General features: G+C 37.5%; 1 protein-coding gene across 2 annotated transcripts in view; it reads left to right on the top strand.

Moving 5' to 3' along the window:
- Positions 1-16,028, top strand: part of zgc:172282 (leucine-rich repeat and fibronectin type III domain-containing protein 1-like protein) — a 295,974-nt gene that overhangs the window by 267,650 nt on the left and 12,296 nt on the right. For both annotated transcript variants that reach the window (XM_047392237.1, XM_047392238.1), the window contains exon 10: positions 6,588-7,546. In XM_047392237.1, the coding sequence (XP_047248193.1) occupies positions 6,588-6,595 (8 nt within the window). In that variant the 3' untranslated portion in view covers positions 6,596-7,546. The remainder of the gene's footprint in view (positions 1-6,587; positions 7,547-16,028) is intronic.

Here is a 16,028-nt window from a genome sequence, read left to right as displayed (position 1 = left end):
ACACCTCAGCATTACCACAGGCTGATTGACCCCATGACACGCTGCACTCAAACAGTAATTCATGCAAAAGGAGTCCCAGCAGGCTCACATGTCTGTAATAAAGGCAATTTATATTGGTCTCAAGTAATAAAAATTCCTGAGAAACAAAATTTTGGGTTTCATTATAGGCTCAAAGCCATAATCATCAAAATTAACAGAAATAAACACCTGAAATATATTACTGTCTATGTGTTGAATCTATATATTATATACATTTCACTTTTGTAATTGAATTAATTAAACAAATGCAACTTTTAAAATAAAGTCTACTTTACTAAGATGCACCTGTATTGGTACCTTATCTTCAGGCTCCGATGCAGAAGGTGTATAATTAGTTTTCCATTGTGACCTTGCTTTGGTTAAAAAACATTACATGGTGGAGTCTGATGTATATCTTTGTACACTTTAGATAAGATATAAATAAGAAGCTGCAAAAAAGGACCAAATTCTTAAAAAGAAGAGTATTGGAGGGCAGAGGGAAAAAGAAGCAGAAAAAAAAAATAAATAAATAAAATGATCAAAATGATAAAATCAAGTAAACAAACAATCAGATAAAACAACTAGAAACAAAACACATTAGAAATTAATAGCAAAATCAATCAACAGCTTTCGGCTTCAACAGAAACCACTTCACCCTCTTAATCTAAATTTCTCTTGAAGTTTATGGATTTTATAGCAGTAGCTACTGATAATGTTAAAGCTGAAACTTACCAAAAAGATTCCCAAAGACACATGAGTGTGATGAAAGTTTATTTATGGTATACAGCACACAATATTATAATAAAAAGTAAACTATTTTTATACCCATTTTTCTTGTAGACAACATTCTGAAGTTACAGTTATGTAATAATGTCAGTGCAAGCAAAGACTGTTGGATGTAGCCTTTTTATTATGTAATCAGACCCACTTCCCCTGATTCACACTGCTGAAGTGACCTCATATGCTCTGAAAGTTCACTTGAAATGTTAACGAGTGTTATAATAATATAAATCCACAGGAGCGTGTGAAATCTTTTTCCTGCAAATGCTCTGTGTACTAAACCTACACCAGAGCAATTCTCCCTCAACTGTAATCCTCTCAGGAAAGTGGGGGGTTTAATGGGATGAATAAATGGAGACACCTTTTCACATGAGTGGCTTAAACAGCTGAGTTGAAATACTTTATCAGTTGTTGATGTGTCATTCAATTGGCCTCTGCGAATGGGTTTATAAGAGATGTTAGTGAGCCTCACACTGATAGCGGCAGAAGAATAGGAGATATGTGCAGCATAAATAGGCTTAGCCAGAAGGTTCAGGGAAAGGTTTTACTGTCGTGAACTTTGCGGATTCTGCAGTAGTTCTACTGTTTGTAACTCAATTAAATCCACTCAACATCACAGTCAATAAGCATTACAGGAAGGAGGAATTATAAACATGTTTGATTTCCTTCGGTTGTAAAACACACTATAATGATGAGAAATTGACATTAAAGATTTAAAGTTCTGTTTCTCACCTCTGATGCACAGTAAAGATACAGAAAGCTGAGTTAGTGCTCTTGGAGATTAAAGGCCAAAGTGAGGTTAAGAGTAGTCAGGACAATTATAGCAGGGAATTTTATTATTATAATTATTTCTGAACTGAGGTAGAACCAACATAAATACTTCCCCGGCAGCCATTATTAACCTTTCTGTCCTCATGTTACACTTAACTAAAAGAAGGTTAAAAGTGAAAAATTCAAAGGAGTTTCCAAAGAGTCTCCAAAACAGGATAGGCAAACAAAGCAATTATTGTAGACTTTACTCTGGAACAAAAAGCACTGGCCTTTTTGTGTTCTTTGTTTTCTTCCTTTGAGTCCAGCATCACTGGCACTTAGAGGGCAACCTGCAGCGAGGGACAATACTCCTGCAGGGGTGCAAAGGCTCTTTGGGTTTCTCTAGGTGTAACTGTATTTGCTATGTGTTTCACTGGTTGCTGCAATGCAGAGAAAGGAAACATTGATCTGATCAGAGAAAGAGCTGCAGTGAGTCAGAGAGCCCGAGGAAAAGAACAATTGACAGATACATGGAGAGACCCAGGCGTAGAACTGTCAAAACTATGACCAAACACACACACACACACACACAATCTTCCCAAAGTATTTTTACATTTGTATGTGTGCATTTTAATTGTTACTTTTGTTGCCCATATGTTATTTCTAAAGGTCATGTTTAAACTGCTGACAAAATCTACTGTTTGCATACAAGGAGCATTGCAAAGTTTAATAATTAAGTAAATCCTTTTATGAATACTGATTATTCTTAACATTTTGACCACTTGCCTAATAGTGTATTAGTTTGCATTTTGCTGCCAAAACAGCCCTGAGCTGTCAATGCATAGAGATCACTAGACACACTAGAATGTGTGCTGGGATATCTGGAGAAGATGTTAGCAGTAGATCTTTCAATTTACAGGGGTAGAGTCTTCATGGATCAAACTTGTTTGTCCAGCACATCCGACAGATACTTGATGGTATTAAGACCTGGGAAATTTGAGACCCTTGGCATTGGCACAGGAAACTCATGTTAGAAAACAGGGGAGCAAAGTGCGGGGAGAAAAAAAAAAAAAAAGATCCCCTTTGGTTTAACAGACCAATGAGAAAAAAAAATCACATAAAAACAAGAAAACATATGGCTGCACAGTGGTGCAGTTGGTAGCACTGTTGCCTTGCAGCAAGAAGGTCCTGGGTTCAATTCCTGGCCTGGGGTCTTTCTGCATGGAGTTTGCATGTTCTCCCTGTGCATGTGTGGGTTCTCACCGGGTACTCCGGCTTCCTCCCACAGTCCAAAGACATGCCTGTTAGGTTAATTGGTCTCTCTAAATTGACCTTAGGTGTATGAATGAGTGTGTGCATGGTTGTTTGTGTGTTGCCCTGCGATGGACTGGCGATCTGTCCAGGGTGTACTCTGCCTCTCGCCCATAGACTGCTGGAGATAGGCACCAGCTCCCCTGCGACCCACTATGGAATAAGTGGTAGAAAATGACTTACTGACTGACAAGAAAACATGTTATAAGATTTCATTTTTGATGTGTATGTTCTTCTGGGGTTTAAAACCTCCAACTCATTAACTCACAGAGAAAAAGTTGGTGCTTCCGTGTATTAATATATTATATGCACATTTTTGTCTTCCTAGTAGAGAATTAGTAGAGCAGAATTAGTAGAATTAGTAGGGACAACCCGTATAAACTGTGACAAACTGTGTATTCTGACACAGTATAACTTATCAGTTTATCTATTGAATAGGAGCACACAAGCCAGCCTTCGCTTCTGTTATGCATCATTGAGCCTTGTCGTCAGTTCACCACTGTTCCTTCTTTGGACCACTTTGAGGGACACTGACCACTGCAGACAAGAAACACGCTGAAGAGCTGCAGTTTTGGAGACGCTCCATCTCAGTCATCTAGCCTTCACAATTTGGCCTTGTAAAATTCACCCACATTCTTGCCTACATTTGTGCTCTTAACACATACATTTTGAGAACACAATGTTGTCTTGCAGGCTACAATATTTCAACCAATAACTACAGTAATATTCTTATATTTTGTTCCATTTATTAAAATAACTCTACATGCTTTATTATGTATAATGTACTACACTGTTGCAGTACTTACATTTAGTTCAATTAAAAAGTACTTAATTAACCTCAAATGGAAATTAAAAGTTGTTGTAGCTCATATTGTACAAATTTCTTCAAAAATTTGTAGATGCTGACGGCTGTGGGAAAGAAGAACCACTGTAGGATAGGCTTGAATATGAAACGTTCTTTTCACATTTATTCTAAAGGGCTCTACCTTAGCTCATCTTTTCAAAGTCCCCTCCCTGAAGGGCCAGTCAAAGTGCAAACTACAAACAAGATGTTGCTCTCAGATCAAATGCAGTGTTGTTATGGAAGATAAACTTTCCTTTGGTGTGCACTTTGTCACTGTATAAAAAAATGCACCTACATAAGAGTAACACATACAACAGTGATACTGTAGGTCTCAGGTTTTAATAGAGCAAGAAGTATCCTTTGAAAATATATATGAGAGAAGGGCATCTTCACTGATAAGTTGACTATGGGTTTCAGTGTCAAGAATGTGTCAAGATGTATTGTTTTAAGCAAAAGGCTACTAACTCAAGAACAGCTTGTAGGTTAAGCTTTAAACGCCTGTGTGTAGGTCTATGGTGTACATTGATTTTTGGAAGAAAAAACAGGTACCTATGGTTAATGCTTAAATTTTGGATTTTTTTTTCAGCCAATTCTCTTAGTAGGTCAAAAAATATAAAACCATTTTTACTTCTTTGAGCCAGTGTGAATGTACCCACAAGGTTAGTTGGTATTGAAAAACAGCACAACACAAGGATGTGAGTTAGTCTGTGTGAAGTGTAAGTGTGTGTTCTTTCCTTGGCCCCTTCATGACCCTGTAGCCTGTCAGTCCTCCTTGTATTTTAATCTATCATCACTCCCCTCAATGTCATCCCATATGCCCGACCTCATTCCTCACCGCCACCTGTCTCTGTAAATTCTGCTCTACTGATTACCAACTTTTTTTCTCCCCCTGCTGTCTTTCTAAAGCATCTCATGCTCTCGCTCTCTGTCTCTGTTCTGACTTTTTGGGTTTTCCAATATTACCCCACATTTCCTTGCACTGTTCCCCTGCATTCAAGCCATTGTTTTTCACTATTGTTTCTTGTTTTTTCGTTCTCTGTGCTGTTTCCGTCTTGATTTCTGCCGTACCTGATTTTTTGATACCTCTAACAGCAGATGGCAGAAGGCCTCGCAGTGTCGAATGGAGAAACTTTAAGATCTGAAAGGTCTCTCAGGCTCAAGAAGATATGGCACCAACGCAACTTTCAAAGAGTAAATTTTGCACCAAAGATAGTTTTTCCCCATATATTGCCCTCTGTCCTGCCCATGTATCTGCTCCTAACCTGCATTCACCCACTGAGTCCTTTTGTGGAGCATGGGATCCTTTTCTTGTCTTTGTTGTTTTAGTCAGGTCAGATTACATCCTCTTTTCTCGTTCTGGTTCTTCTATCCACTCACAAATCATTGCAGACCACGGCCACTTCTTACAGTCACTCCATTATTTACTGGCATTGTGTGATGGAAGAAAAATAACCGAACTAGAAGATGATGGAAGAGAAAACAATAAAGATGTGCAGTTGTTGTGATGGATGACTTAACATTAATGCTTCAGAATGACTGAGCTTCATTCTTTAACTTAGAATATAAGCTGTGGCAGAAATGCCACTGAGAAAGAATCCATCTAATAAATAAAACCTCCTATTAAAGATACCAGTAGTTGTCAGAAATTTTTTATTCTGCTATTGATTTAGATAGCAGATAGCATCCTACAATTCTCACCAAACAAATTGCTCCCATAAAAGTAAGACTTTGATCAGAGGTCTTAAGTAAAGGTCTTTAATAAAACCTTGCCTTTACATTCAATGCCTTTACATTCAATGCCACATACTTGGCCTTTGGAAATGTAGACAGCATGTCCTTTAAAAAATCTAACAGTCAAAACAGAATTGTCAACTATGTCCTTTTCAAAAGTATTGCTTTAAGCAAGGTTTGAGGATTTTACCAAAAGAAAAAAATGACATTTATATCTTTACCTCTTGCATGCCTGGTAGTTTCAAATAATTTCATTTTTCTTTGTTTTCCCCTAGTAAGTAATAAATCTCTCCTATATTGCATAAAAAAAATCCCTGTGGATATTTGCTTTCTTCAAACTTGCTTAGGTTGAAGCAGAATTATTAAAATAAATTAGACTGTCTTCTTGTAGAGTGTTTAAATCAGTAGGTTGAATCGGTATTGGATTCTTACAGTATGCTAACCTTACAACAGTGTTTAAATTGATAATTATACCCTTTTTGCAATTCTGCTTTTTAATAGAGTAAAGTAACAATAACAGGCTTATTTAAGCTAGTTAATTAGTGAGGCTATCTGCTCAGGTAGCAATATTGGAGGACATGTTGCCCTTTTCTTTCCAATAAGAGTGTTGGGTTATGTTTCCTTAGTTTTTACACCATGATTTTTTGTTTTTTGTGTACAGAAATATCAGGGCAAAGCTAAATAAATTAGTCTTTGTAAGAGGAAAAAAACTGGACTATCCTATTTTCATAACTAAATGACCAGCAGTGCGAAGCAATAGGTAGGGAAGGGTTGTTGCTGCGTTAGTCTATGCTCTATAGTGCAAGGTAAAACACTGGCACTTTCTTGGTCAAATCCCATTAAAAGCATTTATACCATAGGAAAGATATGACAGAAACTCTTTATAGTTTTGACTTCCTACTTTTTAAAACATTGGTTTACCAATAGTCAGCCCATAACTAGATCTGGAGGCTGAGCCTCCTTAAGGTATATTGTGTTTTTCAGTACTTTCACTGTTTTACTCTGAACCTCTTGTTTTTCTTACTCTTGTTCAGACCCAGTGTGATTGTTTTGTTCCATGCAAAACCTTTACTCTCAGTGTAACCTTCTGAATTATAATACTGACCATTTACAGGTCTACTTTCAAGCATTTTCTCACTTTCTTGTTTTCTAGAACCCTGACACTGTTCTGGCAGATGTGACAAACAAGGATCACCAGACAGAAGAAAGTGGTGAAAACCCTCAAGACAAAAAGGCCCTACAGCTCATCTACCTGCATCTCCTTTTTCCCTGCATCGATTATTTTCTTCCTATGAATATCATGGTGTTATAGACCTATACAGTCTGATTTACTTTCAAGTGCTTTTACTGGTACTCTCATCTGGAATGGACTACCGGTCAAGGCCTGATGATGGTTGGATCTTCTGAATCCAGCCATTTTCCACTTTAATATATCAGTATCAGTGGGGAAAGTGGAACGCTGGGAGAAGATCACCTGAAAAACAGCACGGGCATATGAAAAACTGCAACAATAAAATGGATAGAAAATATAAGGTAACAGTCACTATGAGGATCAGCATTGACAGAGACTGAGTGGATGGTAGAAAAAGGCAGAAAAGCAATGGTTCATCATAAAAGTGAACATGGATTTAATGGTAATCACATTCAAGCAGGCTGTACATTTTGAATCTGATGTTTCATATAAACCTATCCTAACCTAACACATGGGACATCTACAGATGCTGTTCCATTCTAGTAATTAATACTGGATAATATGGTTCTGTAAAATGTTGATGAACCAAGTTGTTCCACTGGCCACTGATCTGGAACTGGAACTGGGACTGGATCTGTATCGGGACTGCACCCTGTTGTCTCTTAATTGGAATCCAACTTCTGGAAATTAAAAAGTAAAAACTAACTGAACAAGCTCCCTCTAGGGAAAATGGGACATATCAGGACCCACTGGAGCCTAAACTGGAAATCTAGGCTGAATTAATATGGGATGATCTGTGCTAGACTACATAGTTTTCAGTCTGCAACTGCTCTACTCCTGTATGCTCCGCTTATCACTGGATGGAATTGGTAAAGACCTTAAGGACCGTGATTGACATCTCTCCAGGACCCTCTAAACAGGTGAGTAGGCAACTGTTTATGCAATTACCTAACCAAAAGAGCAATCCAAAATAGCCAGCTTCAGTAATTAGTGTGACATATGGAACCTATCAGCACCTACCATGAGTATTCACCAATATTTGGTCCTGCCCGATCGTTTTTGCAAACATTTAGACTTTACAGTCTCTCTTTGTTGTGAACTAATGAGGGTAACAGTTTAACAAGGCTCTTTCTAATTGCTGTCAGCTGGAAAATTAGAGAACGTCCTCGACTAAATAGTCTGTTTCATTAGGACTTCCAGCGACAGTGTCACCACTGGCGACAGGAACTACATCCTCACTCCAATTTTTTTTTGTTCGAGTGTCTAAGCAGCTCCATTTCTCATTCACATCTCCTCCATTTGTCTGTCCAATCTCTCCTTTTATGCTGTCTACCTGAGGCAGTGATTGAACACTGGTGGATAATTTAATATGCTGGGAGAGCATATGGTTTAAAGCAAACGGCACAGCCTTCATGGAAGTTCTTTGCCTGTACAAATGAGGGCCATTGATATCTATTTAGTCACATTAACCAGAGGCGGATGTCACGTTCTGCTGAATTGAGGGTCTCATCTCCAAGTTGTGGATTTATAATCGCTTTAAGTTTGAAATGTATTTTATTTTAGATAATCAACAGCATATTCATTTTTTTTTGTCTTTCTTACTGGATGAACACTTCTTGATATTCATTAGACATTAAATTCTAAGCACATGATTGTCCTTTAAAACAAAACAAGCAAATGAGAAAAGACGTTTAAATGGCTAAGCACGTCTCCATTTTTCATCAATTAAAAGAGCTTCTCTCTTCAAACAATTTACACTTTAGAACTGCCAATTGCCTGTTGTGTCACTAGCACCCCTGTAGTTTTATTGGGTGTTAAAATAACAATTTATTTTCTCTACCCCTCCCTACAAAGTATACTTACCCATTCAAACTTTCCTTTATCTAATACAATTACTGAACATACAAATGAATGTATGCTTTAAAAGTCACTGTTTAATCAGCATCTGTGTGCATTAGCCTTAAACTACCCAATGACAAACCATCATTTACTTAGTACCATTCCTCTATATGATTGAGAATCCAAATAAATATTATTATATTAGTCTTAAATAATCACTTATAGGATAATAAAAATATTTAAATACACCAGCTAGCATTTTTTGACAAAGCAACTTCATTTTAATTTAACTAAGATACCTAATTATGTCTGCAATCTAGAAACACAGCCACATGCCAAAACAATTGGATAATTACGAGATATTTTTATTAAAGTTTTGAAACGTTTACACACATTAAGATTAGTGTGCCTTTAAACAATGTTGAAAAGCTCAGATGGTGACACCATAGCTTTATAAGCCTCTGGGTATTTCACAACATTTGACTAAACTGGAGGCAAAGATGTGGATGGATTTTAAAGCAACACCCAAACACACTGCTTCATTGTGTGACATCATGAAGAAATAAGAAATATCAGAAAAGAGAACTGTGGACCTCCAAAAGTCTGGTTCATCCTGTGGTATAATTGCCAGATGCCTGGAGGTGATGCATAATGTGTTCAAACAATTATACAAAACAATAAATAACATGGATCCAGCCTTCATACCATTCAGGAAGCAAACTAGTTATGTACCCCAGACATTAACATGTTTTGATGCCAAATGAGAGAAACATTTCCAAAACAGTTAAATTTGGAGACTGTCCTGTCCTGTGGTCTGTTGAAGCTGAATTTTAAGTGTTTGGCAATGATTTGCATAAATGCATTTGGAAGAAAAGGGGGACACCATCCCACCTGTGAAGTACAGAGGTTGAAGCATCATCTTGTGGGGTGTATTGTTGAAAGAGGTACTGGTAAACTTCACAGAATCAATGTCATCATAAGGAAAGATTATGTGGAAATATTGAAGCATCAACAAATGTGTCTACCAAATGGACAATGATGTTTTTTTTGTTAGTTATTTTGAGATTGAGCTGCACGGTGGCGCAGTTGGTAGCACTGTTGCCTTGCAGCAAGAAGGTCTTGGGTTTGAATCCCAGCCGGGGGTCTTTCTGCATGGAGTTTGCATGTTCTCCCTGTGCATGTGTGGGTTCTCACCGGCTGCTCCGGCTTCCTCCCAAAGTCCAAAGACATGCCTGTTAGGTTAATTGATCACTCTAAATTGCCCATAGGTGTATGGGCAGAGAGATCTGCTTTTCTCCCGCACTTGCAGTGAGTGTTTTTTAAGCTCTTCAAGGAAAAAGTAGGAGGTGGGGGAGCGGGGTGAGGGGGGATACGGACAAATAGTGGCATACATGGCACCGATTGGCTGAGAAGGCATCAGGTAGGCGGTTTTCAACACACAGAGTAAACCAATAGCAAGAGAGAAAAGTGAGGATGGAGCGGAGTCTTATAAATTCAAAGACAGCGTTTAAAACTTGGAAGTATAGGCAATATTTCACGTTTGCTGAAGTAAAAGGCAAAAATGTGCATGTGATTTGCAAGTTATGTCCGGGAACAAAGAAATTATCCATGTCCGTGACCACCAACTCCAGCCTTTTGAAGCACCTCACATCATCTCACCCTTCCACAACACTTGTGGCTTATAACCCGAGCCCTGCTGCGGCCAGCACGAGCTCCAACAATCAGTGCAAATAGAAAAGGCTTGATTTTTCTGGTCGGTAACTTGTAACGTCGTTTTAGATTCTAAAAAGTTACGGAATAGTTACTTTGCCTAGTAACTAGTTATTTTGATAGACTAACTCAGTTAGTAACTGCTACACCGCACAACGCCCCAAAGCCAATGTTTTTGAGTGGCCATCACAAACCCCTGAGCTCAGTCCTAAAAACGATTTCTGGGCAGTGCTGAAAAGGTGTGTGTGAACAGAGTGACCTACAAACCGGACACCAGTTCTGTCAGGGAGAATGGGCAAAAAATTCCAACAAACTATTGTGAGAAGTATGTGGAAGGATACCCAAAATGTTAGACCGAATTCATGCAGATTAAAGGCAATTCTACAAAACACTATGAAAGTGTATGTAAACTTCTGACTTTAAAGGAAGAAATAAAGAATGCTTTACTCTCTTAGGTGACATTAAAAAAGGAAGATTTTAGTTTGATTTAATGTCACAAAGAGAAAAAAAAAAAGGTTATTTGTCTTTTTATACAGAGGATGTAAACTCATGGTTTTAAACGTATTCAAAGTAATAGAAAATAAAAGTACAGCAAATGAACAGGTTATAATTCAGATATTTCAAACACTCAAATCAAACTTCTACCAAAACAAAATAACTTAATATACTCTATTACAATAAATGGATGAAGAAAATGTATTGGTACCTCATCATACATTGTCTTGCATGTTTAAAAATTACAAATACTTCTTTTTATATTAACTTTGGTTATAAAGGAACCAGATAATCAGTTATAACAGTCACATTTGAATTCCAATAACAAAGTGACAAACAAAATTAGTTTTTCATTTTGTTATAGCACACAGGGCAGACTCACTCTGACTGGCAGATTTTTTTGCTCCTTTTTTACATCTGTGACTATAACTGTGGGTGTGTTTTTCCAGGATTGCATGACTAATTTGTGTATTATTGCAGGTGTCAGACATCTAGCTGCGTACATCAGCAATCATGTTTCTTTCTCCTATAGCTGGTAATTGAGACATTTCTTCCCTTGCCTGAACTTACTGTAGGAAGAGAGAGAAGGGCACCATGGGTAACAGTCAGACACTAAAAAAGATCTTGTATGACAAAAAGTGTAACATTTAAATTAGTTTGATGCTATGGGCCAAAGGACTGGCTTGCGTAGGATACCCAGGGTTCCATTCTACCAAGAATCACCATTGTACATCTGTACATGTAGCAATATTATATACGTCTTTTGGGACTCAGTGAAACACACAAAATAGTTGTTAACAGTGCACCACTGCACATACAGGTCTATCTGAGAAAATGTAAATATAAACTGAAACCTGAATAATTTCAGTAATTCAGTTCAAGAAGGTTAAACTAGTATAATTTATTTATAGATTCTTCACATACACTGAACACATATTTCAAGTTTTATTTTCTGGTAAATTGTATGATTATTTGAATGAAATCCATAGTCTGTTTTTGAATATTACATAGGACAAATAAAAAAAAAAGGGTTTTTAATATAAAAATGTCAACCGACAAAAAAGCATGCTCATGTGCTATACACTATCTGGACTCAATACTTGATCAGGACTCAATATGCATAAATGTATGCATTGATGCTACGTGGTATAAAGGCAAACAGCGTGTTGTTCCGTTAAGGGCTTAAAAAAAGGCTTTAACAATGACCTTCAGTTCATCTGCAGTGTTGGGTGTCATTTTCCACTGGACAATATTGCACATGCTGACTGAGGGCTTCAGGTCAGGACAGTTTGTGGACCAATCAGTCACATTGATATCATGGTCACAAATTCAGTTATTGGTAGTTTAGGCAGTGTGAGTAGGTGCCAAGTCCTGTTGAAAATGAAATCTCTTCAGATGGAAGCATGAAGTGCTCTATGATTTCCAGGCAGATAACTTAAGTTGCACTAAATTTGGACCAATGCAACCAGATAATACAGCTCATAAAATCTATGTCAAATCAAGCATCTGCCAAATGCAGAAATATAAACAAAACATCACTGAGTGTGCAAACTGTTTTACTGGACCTTCAGAGACCTGGATTCTTTGCCTATATCCTTTTACACCAGACCAGTCTAGTCCATTCTTCAGCCCATGTTAGACACTTCTAAGATTGTCTCTGGTTCCAGACCACAAGGAATGCAACAGCTGTAGCCCATGTCCTGGATATGCTTGTATCTGGTGACTCTTGAAACACTTTCTCGTTCTTATTAAAATACACTTTTTCATTCTTCCAAACCTTACATTAACACTTCTTGGATACTGCACCCTGAACAGCAAGATTATGTGGCAATTACTTTTTGTGGCTTTCCTTCCTTTATAGAGAGGGGGTCACGACTGTCTGCTGGACAACTGTTAGGAGAACAGACTTCCCCATTATTGTACAGGCTAAAAAATGACATAACATAACATGCCTGCATTAAAATTTATTAGTCTTTAAATTTTATGAGAAAGTGAAATTTGGGTTTTTATTAGCTTTAGGTCATAATCATCAAAATTAACAGAAATGGACACATTATATCACTGAGTCATGAGTGTAGAATTACATCTAAAAAAAAACAGAATATCATGAAAATACAGGAAACTAATGGTGTCACACCCTAATCAGCTAATTAACTCAAAATTCCTGCAAAGGGTCCCTGACCCTCTAAATGGTCTCTTAGTCTGGGTTAGTAGGATACACAATCATCAGGAAGACTGCTGACAGGACAAATTTCTAGAAAACAGTCACTGACACCCTCTGCAAAGGGGGTAGGCCACAAATAGTAATTCCCAAAGGAGCTGGTTGTTCACAGAGTGCTGTATCCATATAAATCCATAGAACGTTGAGTGGAATGAAAAAGTGTGATAGGAAAAGGTGCACTAGCAACAGAGATAACCGCAGCCTTGACATGATTGTCAAGCAAAATCCATTCAAGAATTTGGAGGGGCTTTACATACAGTGGACTGAGGCTGTACATGATCTACATATGTTGCATTCGGCATGTCAAGCCACTTCGGAACCATAGACAACACCAGAAACATCTCACCAGGGCTAATGAAAAACAGAACAGGACTGCTGGTCAGTGGTCCAGATTCCTCTTTTCACATGAAAGTATAGTTTGCAATTTAATAAAAAATCAAGGTTCCAGAGTCTGAAGAGTGTGGAGGCACAGAATCCATGTTGCTTAAGCTCCAGCATGATGTTTCCACAGTCAGTGATTATTTAAGGTGCCATATCATCTGCTGGTGTTGGTGCACTGTGTTTTCTGAAGTCCACAGTCAGCACTGTCATCTACCAGAAAAGGACTTTTTAGAGCATTTCTGCTGACAAGCTGAATGGAGATGCTGATTTTATTTTCCAGTAGGTTGTGGTACCTGGCCAAAGTACCAAAAGGTAGTTCAATGACCATGGTGTTACTACGTTTGATTGGCCAACAAACTGGACTGACCGCAAATTGTGTTGTCAAGAGGAAGATGAGAGACACCAGACCCAACAATGCAGATGACCTGAAGGCCCCTATCAAAGCAACCTGGGCTTTTATTTAATCTCATCGGAGCCCCAGGTTGATCACCTCTATGCCATGCTGCATTGATGCAGTAGTTCATGCAAACGGATGGCCAACCAAGTATTGAGTGCAAAGAAATTAACCCTGACATTTGTGATGAAAATATTCTTTTTTATTAATATAATGTAAGATTGATACTGATTTTCTGTGATGCTGATGTCTGGGTTTTCATTATCTGTAAGCCATAATCATCAGAATTACAAGAAATAAGGGGTTAAAATATTTTACTCCAAGTGTATTGAATCTATATAATATATGAGATTCACTTTCTGAAATGGGTGACAAAATATCAGGAACTATTTCATGTTATCAATTATTTAAAGTGTACCTGTATCTAAATGTTTCACTTTTTGAAATGGATTACTACAAAAAATTACCTTCGTGCTCATATTTAAATTTTTCAAATGCACCTTTTTTGTTTTTGTACCCTGACTAGCATTTTACTTTGTAGTTTTGCTAACTTAACCATTTTAGTAACAACAGTTATAGCATCGAGATGGATTGTGAGAAATGTATTGCATTTTTTCTCTAAAGGCTGATAAAAAGGTCATAGAGCAAGACAATCGAAAAAAAGATTTCATTCTGGTGTGTATGGATGAAAATATGCAAAGGCTCCACTGTTCTGCCCAAAAATAAGTGTAGGCTTCAGTTCCCTTCCTGGCTGAAAGAAGCTTGCTAGATGTTACACAGATTTTGATGAAGATGATGAATGACTGATACAGGTCATTACTGCCTCCCTGAGATTGTTCATTGCTGTAACCTCCCACTGAACATTTCACTCCTTTCAATCTATACTCAGAGATATGGGGTTCTATTCCATTAGGTCTCCATTTCTTCTGATTGAATTCAATTATCAGTTATTGTGCATTCATTCAAGCTTCAAAATACAAACAAATGTTGGCACATTACCATGTCTTTGTATTTTTATTTGGCTGTGTGCTACACTAATAACCTGCTACAGCAGTATGCATGAGATGACTATTTTTCTTGTTGTTTAAGAAGGTCAATCTGCCTGTTTAAATGTGTTTAATTCTCATCATGTTGTCTTTAAGCTTCCTGTGTCTAAACGGAATGATCTGATTATTGCTTAACTAATGAAGTGGAAGCAGGCCCGTGTTTTGCGTTTGCCCAATCATGACAGCAGCCATCTGTGACCATTGTGCAGCAGCAAGTCCCCGCCTGCAGCCAATAAGCCGTATTTAAGAAAGATAAAATGCAAGAGCAAGATCTCAATGTGAGCTCAATCCAACTACACAAATTGATGGACCTTGCTATGACTTCAATTTAAGCTGCATGTCCCATCTGGTCTCTGATGTGGCAGCGACGTGACTAGATGCGGATGGGCACACGTTAGTGCACTTGTATGAAAGTGTTTGAGATTTCTGTCAAACGCACTCACGGTATAAGTGACATTTTGTGTCAACTTCAGTGATTGATGCTTAAGTCATTTCAGTAAACTTTCCAGCTGACTGGTAAAGAATGATTTATTAGCCAAAAATAAAATGTATCAAATCTGGGAGTGGTGCATGTAGAATCAGTAAACAAGAATTTTGTCGGTCTGAAAATCAGAAATCACATTTGGGAGGGCCAAAGTTTGAAATCTGCAGGTAAAGAAATATAAGAACAGATAGAAACAGAAGTCTAAAACAAACAGATGTCTTTTCTCTTCAAATAGTGGCAGATCTTTTTTAACGTTAAGTGCATTTGGACAAGGAATGAAAAATGTAGCCTTCTTTTTTGTTTAGAGTTAATTCGTTTTCAATTTTGCTTTTCTGAACGTTTTTTCTATAATTTAGTCTAAAATAACACGGGTTTAATAAACAGAATAACAAACAGATCTGTGTGAAAACATCTAAGGGGCATCCAAATCCAACTCTGAAGATCAGACACCTTTAAGAAAGACTGTTGTAATATATTCCAAAACATTTTGACAAAATTATAAATGAGTTAAACCGTTGAGATTTAAGTAATAACAGTTCAACATTAAGCATTTATCTCTTAGATTAAGGCATGCATGAAATTCACAACATCCCTGTCCAGCCTCTGGCAAAAACTGTACAATCACTGCACACTGCACTTGAATGAGTTGTTTCCCTCTGTAGCAAGATTTAAAAAACAGCAGATGTTACACAAAAATATGTTATTTATCAGCTGAAATTTCTAGCATTATAAAAGCCAATTTATGAAACAAAAAATGGCATTGCTATAATCAATGCCACTTTTTTCATATGAAGCAGAGAAAACAGTTATCAAGTCACAACATTATTTTAGC

The sequence above is a fragment of the Girardinichthys multiradiatus genome, chromosome 18 (genome assembly GCF_021462225.1).
Source record: "Girardinichthys multiradiatus isolate DD_20200921_A chromosome 18, DD_fGirMul_XY1, whole genome shotgun sequence".
Taxonomy (NCBI): Eukaryota; Metazoa; Chordata; class Actinopteri; order Cyprinodontiformes; family Goodeidae; genus Girardinichthys; species Girardinichthys multiradiatus.
The sequence above is the reverse complement of the archived record's forward strand: the minus strand, read 5'-3'. Positions and strand labels throughout refer to the sequence as shown.